Here is a 9,264-nt window from a genome sequence, read left to right on the forward strand (position 1 = left end):
TAAATACGTCAGTTATGACCAGATCGGTGATAAATATATATATGGCAGCTATATCTAAGTCTGAACCGATATTTTCCAAAATCAATAGCGATTGTCTTTGATCCAATGTAAAACTCTGTGCCAAATTTGAGGACGATCGGACTTAAACTGCGAGCTGTACTTTGCACACAAAATTACATATACAGACAGACGGACAGACAGACGGACGGACAGACAGACAGACGGACATCGCTAAATCGACTCAGAATTTAATTCTAAGACAATCGGTATACTAGACGATGGGTCCCAGACTTTTCCTTCTTGGCGTTACATACAAATGCACAAACTTATACCCTGTACCACAGTAGTGGTGAAGGGTTAAATACCATTCTGGTTTACGAAAAATCAATTTAATTTCCCTTGAAATGATACATGTAAAAAAATGGCTTTCAAAAAGGGTGGGAAAGGCTCAGTCGCAGTAGATGTGAATTTTACAAATGATGACATTAGTGGATTTAAGAATACGAACTTTTCATCAATAAAGTAAGTTTCTTACATTAATCCTCCCAACCTAATTGGTTTGATTTTTTGTGAACGTTTCCGTTTCATTTTGTCAACGTCCGTTCAAGACTATGGAACGTTATTTTTTCTATTAGTGTAGTATGTAATGCCGTACATCTTTTCGAAATCTCGGGAACATTTTTAGAATATATATCAAATCATTATTTCAGTTTCTAAAAGTAGTATTGTGCCCAACTAAAGATTTTTTTCTGTTAAATAAAGTTTCTTTAAATCGGCTTGTGGGCGCCGAAAACTATGCTTTGTAAATATAACAGCGTGACTGTATCAGTTGCCTAGGTTGTAGTCATGCTTTTGCTGGGCCAGGTCCCGTCTCTTAAGGACAATATACAGTGAAACCTCTGAACGGTGGACACCCACGGTCACCTTAATTGTGTACACCTTTGAGAGGTGTCCGGTATGGGAGCTTAGTTCTAATATGTTAATAAAAAAACTTCCCCAGGCAACTGTCCATGTATGAGAGGTGTCACGTTTTCAGAGTGCTCCAAGTTTGAGAGGTTCCACTGCATAATAAAATATTTTAAGGATTTTTTAAATCAGTTACTTAAAATTGTTCAAAGAAAGTTAATAATTTTTTCTTATTCCTTCCAGTGCAAATTAGATAGCAAAAGAAAAATACTTTAAAGATGGGTATGGTGACATTTTATTCATTTCAAATTGACTAGCTTATTAAAAAATTCAATTTTTCTCATGTCCTAATTCATTTCTCATGACTTAATTCACAGAGTTCCTCAACACAAATTCTAAACGCTTCGCTTCCATAATCTATTGAAACTAGGGTAAAATGCTGAACAGTTCGAGGATTTTAATTTTATTCGTCATGTATATAATGGTTCAAGCTGAAATCCGTAAGTTTTTTTTTTTTAATTTTGAAATACTCCAATTTATAATTATTAACACATTTTTTAGCTACTGATTTTCCCAGATGTAAAAATGCTGACGAGTCCTGTTTAGTAAAAGCTTCAAATGAAGTTATTGCAAACTACTATACCGGATTACCATCAATTGCTTTGAAATCCTTCGATCCTTTGCATATAGAAAAACTGGTTTTGAAAAGAAATCCCAAAAGTCCAGTAAATATTGAAGTTCAATTGAGTAATTTGGAAGTGGAAGGTTTCAAAACATTGAAAGTTTCGAAATTTCAGTATGTATATGGATTAGGTTTGAAATTTGTGTATTATAATTAATTACTTCCATTACCAATTATAATATTTCAGAGGCCTAAGAAAAGATTTAAGTGGACGAAGTATTTTTGTGGGTACCATCGATAATTTGGAATTTAAAGGACATTACATTATTGATGGAAAAGTTTTAATATTGCCTATAACGGGTGAAGGCAATTGTCATTTTACGTGTAGTAAGTATTGTTGAAATATGGATATGATATTCAAAATCGAATTGTTAATAACTCGACACAGTATACGCAAAGAACTAGTACTTTCCTCTTGAACGAAATTTTAGACAAATTCCGCTTTGTTACAATGATAAGCATTGTAATAATTGTTTCTAATATTTTTATATTTTCATTTTGTTTACAACAAAAGAAAACTTCGTTTGTCTGATATTTCGTTCCTCAGAAAAGAAAACTCTTCTTCCAGTGTAGTATTTGGTATTTCATATATCATCTTTGAACTTTCTTCTTTATTTTCCTCCAATTTCTTCATTACAGAAAATATAAATTTCACTTATTCTTTCGATTTAACGTCAATTGAAAAGAAAGGCAAACTTTATGGGAATTTGGAACATGTGCTGGGCCAGGTCCCGTCTCTTAAGGACAATATACAGTGAAACCTCTGAACGGTGGACACCCACGGTCACCTTAATTGTGTACACCTTTGAGAGGTGTCCGGTATGGGAGCTTAGTTCTAATATGTTAATAAAAAAACTTCCCCAGGCAACTGTCCATGTATGAGAGGTGTCACGTTTTCAGAGTGCTCCAAGTTTGAGAGGTTCCACTGCATAATAAAATATTTTAAGGATTTTTTAAATCAGTTACTTAAAATTGTTCAAAGAAAGTTAATAATTTTTTCTTATTCCTTCCAGTGCAAATTAGATAGCAAAAGAAAAATACTTTAAAGATGGGTATGGTGACATTTTATTCATTTCAAATTGACTAGCTTATTAAAAAATTCAATTTTTCTCATGTCCTAATTCATTTCTCATGACTTAATTCACAGAGTTCCTCAACACAAATTCTAAACGCTTCGCTTCCATAATCTATTGAAACTAGGGTAAAATGCTGAACAGTTCGAGGATTTTAATTTTATTCGTCATGTATATAATGGTTCAAGCTGAAATCCGTAAGTTTTTTTTTTTTAATTTTGAAATACTCCAATTTATAATTATTAACACATTTTTTAGCTACTGATTTTCCCAGATGTAAAAATGCTGACGAGTCCTGTTTAGTAAAAGCTTCAAATGAAGTTATTGCAAACTACTATACCGGATTACCATCAATTGCTTTGAAATCCTTCGATCCTTTGCATATAGAAAAACTGGTTTTGAAAAGAAATCCCAAAAGTCCAGTAAATATTGAAGTTCAATTGAGTAATTTGGAAGTGGAAGGTTTCAAAACATTGAAAGTTTCGAAATTTCAGTATGTATATGGATTAGGTTTGAAATTTGTGTATTATAATTAATTACTTCCATTACCAATTATAATATTTCAGAGGCCTAAGAAAAGATTTAAGTGGACGAAGTATTTTTGTGGGTACCATCGATAATTTGGAATTTAAAGGACATTACATTATTGATGGAAAAGTTTTAATATTGCCTATAACGGGTGAAGGCAATTGTCATTTTACGTGTAGTAAGTATTGTTGAAATATGGATATGATATTCAAAATCGAATTGTTAATAACTCGACACAGTATACGCAAAGAACTAGTACTTTCCTCTTGAACGAAATTTTAGACAAATTCCGCTTTGTTACAATGATAAGCATTGTAATAATTGTTTCTAATATTTTTATATTTTCATTTTGTTTACAACAAAAGAAAACTTCGTTTGTCTGATATTTCGTTCCTCAGAAAAGAAAACTCTTCTTCCAGTGTAGTATTTGGTATTTCATATATCATCTTTGAACTTTCTTCTTTATTTTCCTCCAATTTCTTCATTACAGAAAATATAAATTTCACTTATTCTTTCGATTTAACGTCAATTGAAAAGAAAGGCAAACTTTATGGGAATTTGGAACATGTAAAACTGGTAGTAGAACCCGAACATGTGATGTTCTACTTTGAATCTCTATTTAATGGCGATAAAGTTCTAACTCGGACAACAAATGAATTTATCAATGCTAATTGGAAGGAGTTATATAGCGAAATCGAAAGTGACATTTCAAAAGAGATTAGTCTGATTATAAAATCACTTATAAATACCATGCTCGATAAATTTCCTTATGAAGAAATATTTTTATAGAATAGTATTAATGCTGAAGAATCTTTAATAAATGAATTATTAATAAATAAATAGAAAACTGTTTTATGGAAAAGATAAACTAAGAATATGGTCAAACTAGGAAAATATTTGCCCAAAATTAGTGTCAAACTTTTTTCCTGGAGCACTTTCGAAATATCTGGAAAATACTCCTATTGTGATGTAATATATCCAATGTGAGCTTAAAATGCTTGCTGGTTTGACTCTTATCTCTTTCAAACATTTGCCCACGTAACACGTGCGGAAGTTGAATTAAGAGGTAAAACAAAAAAAAATCAAATGGTCCTGTATATTAAAGACCGTCTTCTGCCTTTTCATTTGAGATATAATACGTAACTATAGTTTAATTTTTAGCAGGCCAGACCAGGGTTTGAGACTTTCCCCTATGGACGGGATCTATAGCGGGCTAACGGCTAAAGGCATGGTGAAATGTTATAGGTGGAAGGTCTTTGGCTGTGGTTTGGGACTTACCTCTATGGATAGAATCCACACGCACAGAAAAAACATGTTTGGACATGGTTTCCGCATCCATTTAATGCTTATATAAAGCATGTAATTGACGCGAAAACCATATATTTTGTCTTTGTAAAAATAATTTTCGAGCGGAGAAAAATATATGTTGGCAATAAAAATTTAAATGGTTCTCAAATGTCGCAAACATGTTATATTATTTAAATGATAGAATTTGAGACCATTATATGGTCGGGAAAATCATGTACCTGACCATTCAATTTTTTTCCTTTTTTGCAGAGAGAAAAGTATTTTTATAGGTTACGTATAGACATGTCTAGAACCATTACATGACCATAAAGACCATGTACATTGTTTTCGTGACCATTTATTTTTTTTGCAGCGAAAATAATTTTATAAAAACATTGAGCAGGTACACACGATTTTCAATTTACGCGTCAGTTGATTGTTTCTTGGAATGGACGGAGAATACGGAATTACTGTGTTTTGTGTTAATTTATTTACTCAGAAGTGGCACATGGTTTTATGTGAACACAAAAAAATAAATAAAGTTAATTTTGTGTTTTTTTTTTCTCAAGTGGAGTCGTTTTTTCGACGACAAAAAGTTTTTTTCATAAAGATCAAAACATTTTAGGTTGTGACCATGTTCTTTTAACTGGAAAAAAAAAACATTTTTGACGAATACCATAACATTTCAGATTGCGACCATTGTCTTTTAATGGAAACAAAATTCTTTTTATCAATATAATAACATCTTAGATGAGGACAATTTTATTTTTCTTAGAACCATGTTCACTGAGCCAACATGGTTGCAGGTGAAAATGTTACATGGTTGCCGCAAAAATAGCTCCTATCATATTATTTTGCTCTTCGAATATGATTGTGACAATCATGCTTCTTCTCTGCGTGCATAGTGGTCTAATGCGTAAAGCAAAATTGGCGGGTGGCCTTCGACCGGGGTTTGGACCTTTCTAATGCGATGGTAAAACAACCCAGCACTATTTCAGCAGGACTGTAAGGGAGAGAGACAGTGATGGAAATGATGGCGTGACCAATTCATGCATCCATACTGCATGAATTGGTTGCAATAATGTAAACGAATGATCATAAACTAGTTTGATTAGTCGGTTACGTTATTGCCACCGATTCATGCGGTGTGGATGCACTGCCTACTTTTTTGTATACCAAAAAGCGCAACTAAACTCTTACTGCTGAAGTATTTTTTGCTGGAAACATTGGCGGGCGGTTTTCGGCCGTGGTTTGCCTTTCTCCCATGCACGCAGAGAAGATACATGATTGTCACAATCATATTCGAAGAGCAAAATAATATGATAGGAACTATTTTTGCGGCGACCATGTAACATATTAACTTGCAACCATGTTGGCTCAGTGAACATGGTTCTAAGAAAAATACAATTGTCCTCATCTAAAATGTTATTATATTGATAAAAAGAATTTTGTTTCCATTAAAAGACAATGGTCACGATCTAAAATGTTATGTTATTCGTCAAAAATGTTTTTCTTCTAGTTAAAAGAACATGGTCACAACCTAAAATGTTTTGATTTTTATGAAAAAACTATTTTCGTCGTCGAAAAAAGGACGCCACTTGAGAAAAGAAAACACAAAATCAACTTTATTTAGTTGTTTTTATTTATTTATAAACTAATTCATTGCTTATTTGTATTTATAATGTCGTGCAGGTAAACATCACATATTTTTACACACTCTAGTTTGGTTCAATTTCAACAATAAGTAATCATTCCATATTTACTTCGTGCCCTTCAAATGTACAAACGCAGACATCATGTAACTGCAAATAAAAATAAATTATACCATATATCAAAATGCAGAACAAAAACCAGGTACATTTTTTTCAACTACACTTTCCTTTTTTGTATTCACATAAAACCACGTGCCATTTGTGAATAAATAAATTAACACAAAACACAATAATTCCGTATTCTCCGTCCATTCCAAGAAACAATCAACACACGACTGACGCGCAAAATGAAAATCGTGTGTACCTGCTCAATGTTTTTATAAATTTTTTTTCGTTGCAAACAAGTTAAAAAATTAAATGGTCACGAAAAAAATGTAAATGGTCTTTATGGCCATGTAATGGTTCTAGACATGTCTATACTTAACCTATAAAAATACTTTTTTCCCTGTAAAAAAGTAAAAAAAATTGAATGGTCAGATACATGATTTTCCTGACCATATAATGGTCTCCAATTCTATCATTTAAATGATAGAACATGTTTGCGGTATTTGATAACCATTCAAATGCTTATTGCCAACATATATTTTTCTCCGCTCGAAAATTATTTTTACAAAGACAAAATACATGGTTTTCGCGACAATTACATACTCTAAATAAGCATTAAATGGATGCGGCAACCATGTCCAAACATGTTTTTTCTGTGCGTGAAGAGAAAGGTTTATGGAAAAAAGTTTGCCGGAAAAAATTAGTTTTCTCGCCAGTCATAAAATGATTGCCGAAATCAGAGAAAATAACATGGTTGCGTCAAACATGTTACATGTTTCCCATTCAAACTAACATTTTCGGAATTGTAGTCCCCTATATCACAAAGGACAAAAATATATCAGCATACACCGACTATTATTTTTGACGAGCTTTTATCTATGGGTATAGTTTTTTGTTTATTTTTTCTTCGTTTTTTTTTTTATTTGTTGCAAAAGAATAACACATAATATATTATGATGTTAAAATAAATAAAATGAAAAAATACATTTTCAGACTTTCTTGTAGTTCTTGGATGCAAGCATATAAAACAAAAACAAAAAAATTTTTCTATAAATTCTTTAGATCATAGCGATTGTGACCAAGTTCTAGGGGTGTGCACGTGACACGAAATTTTCGTGATTCACGCGTGAATCGTGAGTCACGCTGACGTCAATGGCGTGAGTGTGCGTGAGCGTGAGTAACGAACCAAATGTCGTGCGTAATAATTTCTTCGTGAGTGTGCGTGAGTAACGAATTTCGGGAAATACACTCACGAAAATAATCCCGCCCACGGACTTAAAACGCTTACGAGTTAACAGGTTGGCTGATAAGTCCCCGGTCTGACACATAGATGGCGTCGCTAGTATTGAATGCATATTATTTTTATATAGTACCAACCTTCAAATGATTCGTGTCAAAATTTGACGTCTGTAAGTCAATTAGTTTGTGAGATAGAGCGTCTTTTGTGAATCAACTTTTGTTATTGTGAAAAAAAAAATGGAAAAAAAGGAATTTCGCGTTTTGATAAAATTCTGTTTTCTGAAGGGAAAAAATACGGTGGAAGCAACAACTTGGCTTGGTAATGAGTTTCCGGACTCTCTCCCAGGGAAATCAACAATAATTGATTGGTATGCAAAATTTAAGCGTAATGAAATGAGCACGGAGGACGGTGAACGCAGTGGACGCCCGAAAGAGGTGGTTACCGACGAAAACATCAAAAAAATCCACAAAATGATTTTGAATGACCGTAAAATGAAGTTGATCGAGATAGCAGAGGCCTTAAAGATATCAAAGGAACGTGTTGGTCATATCATTCATCAATGTTTGGATATGCGGAAACTCTGTGCAAAATGGGTGCCGCGCGAGCTCACATTTGACCAAAAACAACAACGTGTTGATGATTCTGAGCGGTGTTTGCAGCTGTTAACTCGTAATACACCCGAGTTTTTCCGTCGATATGTGACAATGGATGAAACATGGTTCCATCACTACACTCCTGGGTCCAATTGACAGTCGGCTAAGTGGACAGCGACCAGTGAACCGTCTCCGAAGCGTGGAAAGGCTCAAAAGTCCGCTGGCAAAGTAATGGCCTCTGTTTTTTGGGATGCGCATGAAATAATTTTTATCGATTATCTTGAGAAAGGAAAAACCATCAACAGTGACTATTATATGGCGTTATTGGAGCGTTTGAAGGTCGAAATCGCGGAAAAACGGCCCCATATGAAGAACAAAAAAGTGTCGTTCCACCAAGACAATGCACCGTACCACAAGTCATTGAGAACAATGGCAAAAATTCATGAATTGGGCTTCGAATTGCTTCCCCACCCACCGTATTCTCCAGATCTGGCCCCCAGCGTCTTTTTTTTGTTGTCAGACCTCAAAAGGATGCTCGCAGGGAAAAAATTTGGCTGCAATGAAGAGGTGATCGCCGAAACTGAGGCCTATTTTGAGGCAAAACCGAAGGAGTACTACCAAAATTGTATCAAAAAATTAGAAGGTCGTTATAATCGTTGTATCGCTCTTGAATGGAACTATGTTGAATAATAAAAACGAATTTTGACAAAAAATGTGTTTTTCTTTGTTAGACCGGGGACTTATCAGCCAACCTGTTAAATTCATTTACAATTTTAGTGACACCCGGGATGTTAAGAATTTGATATCGCTCTCGATTTTCATCATGCTCATGTTTCAGACACGTCGCCAATTTAAATTACTCATAAAATTATTCGTGTTTCACGACATTTTTCTTGAGTCACGATATTATTCGTGAGTCACGTTATTTTTCGTGAGTCACGACATTTTCGTGAATGAGTGTGCGTGAGTACAAGTTTTCTTTTCGTGAGTGTGCGTGCGCGTGAGTCCTACCAAACAATATCGTGCGTGAATAAGATTTTTCCTCCAAAGATTGCATATTCGGATTTTTACATCACTCCCAAAAAAACACTATCTTCAGGAGATTAGTAACAAATTCTGTTCATTGCATCTATGAAGGATTGGTACTCTTATACTCTTTATTGACCTCAAGTGCAAATTGTTCGCCGATTGTATCCGG

The 9,264-nt window shown here is 33.9% G+C and overlaps 2 protein-coding genes across 2 annotated transcripts; both read left to right on the plus strand.

Annotated features, from left to right (window-relative positions):
• Positions 1 to 1,309: 1,309 nt before the first annotated feature.
• Positions 1,310 to 2,346, plus strand: LOC142220879 (protein takeout-like). Its single transcript, XM_075290288.1, has 4 exons — positions 1,310 to 1,406; positions 1,468 to 1,702; positions 1,776 to 1,915; positions 2,228 to 2,346. The coding sequence occupies exons 1-4, from the start codon at positions 1,343 to 1,345 to the stop codon at positions 2,344 to 2,346; spliced, it is 558 nt and encodes a 185-aa protein (XP_075146403.1). The 5' UTR covers positions 1,310 to 1,342.
• Positions 2,347 to 2,761: 415 nt separating this feature from the next.
• LOC142237251 (protein takeout-like) lies at positions 2,762 to 3,978 on the plus strand. The gene is made up of 4 exons (XM_075308646.1): positions 2,762 to 2,858; positions 2,920 to 3,154; positions 3,228 to 3,367; positions 3,680 to 3,978. The coding sequence occupies exons 1-4, from the start codon at positions 2,795 to 2,797 to the stop codon at positions 3,976 to 3,978; spliced, it is 738 nt and encodes a 245-aa protein (XP_075164761.1). The 5' UTR covers positions 2,762 to 2,794.
• Positions 3,979 to 9,264: the final 5,286 nt, after the last annotated feature.

This window comes from Haematobia irritans, chromosome 1 (assembly GCF_050003625.1).
Source record: "Haematobia irritans isolate KBUSLIRL chromosome 1, ASM5000362v1, whole genome shotgun sequence".
Classification (NCBI taxonomy): domain Eukaryota; kingdom Metazoa; phylum Arthropoda; class Insecta; order Diptera; family Muscidae; genus Haematobia; species Haematobia irritans.

What these genes read in the sequence shown, in the direction of transcription:
- LOC142220879 (XM_075290288.1), top strand. Translation starts at nt 1,343, where the DNA reads ATGCTGAACAGTTCGAGGATTTTAATTTTATTCGTCATGTATATAATG. An exon ending in TTGAAAGTTTCGAAATTTCA is followed by an intron (nt 1,703 to 1,775) that starts GTATGTATATGG and finishes ATAATATTTCAG; the next exon opens with AGGCCTAAGAAAAGATTTAA. An exon ending in CAATTGTCATTTTACGTGTA is followed by an intron (nt 1,916 to 2,227) that starts GTAAGTATTGTT and finishes TCTTCATTACAG; the next exon opens with AAAATATAAATTTCACTTAT.
- LOC142237251 (XM_075308646.1), top strand. Translation starts at nt 2,795, where the DNA reads ATGCTGAACAGTTCGAGGATTTTAATTTTATTCGTCATGTATATAATG. An exon ending in TTGAAAGTTTCGAAATTTCA is followed by an intron (nt 3,155 to 3,227) that starts GTATGTATATGG and finishes ATAATATTTCAG; the next exon opens with AGGCCTAAGAAAAGATTTAA. An exon ending in CAATTGTCATTTTACGTGTA is followed by an intron (nt 3,368 to 3,679) that starts GTAAGTATTGTT and finishes TCTTCATTACAG; the next exon opens with AAAATATAAATTTCACTTAT.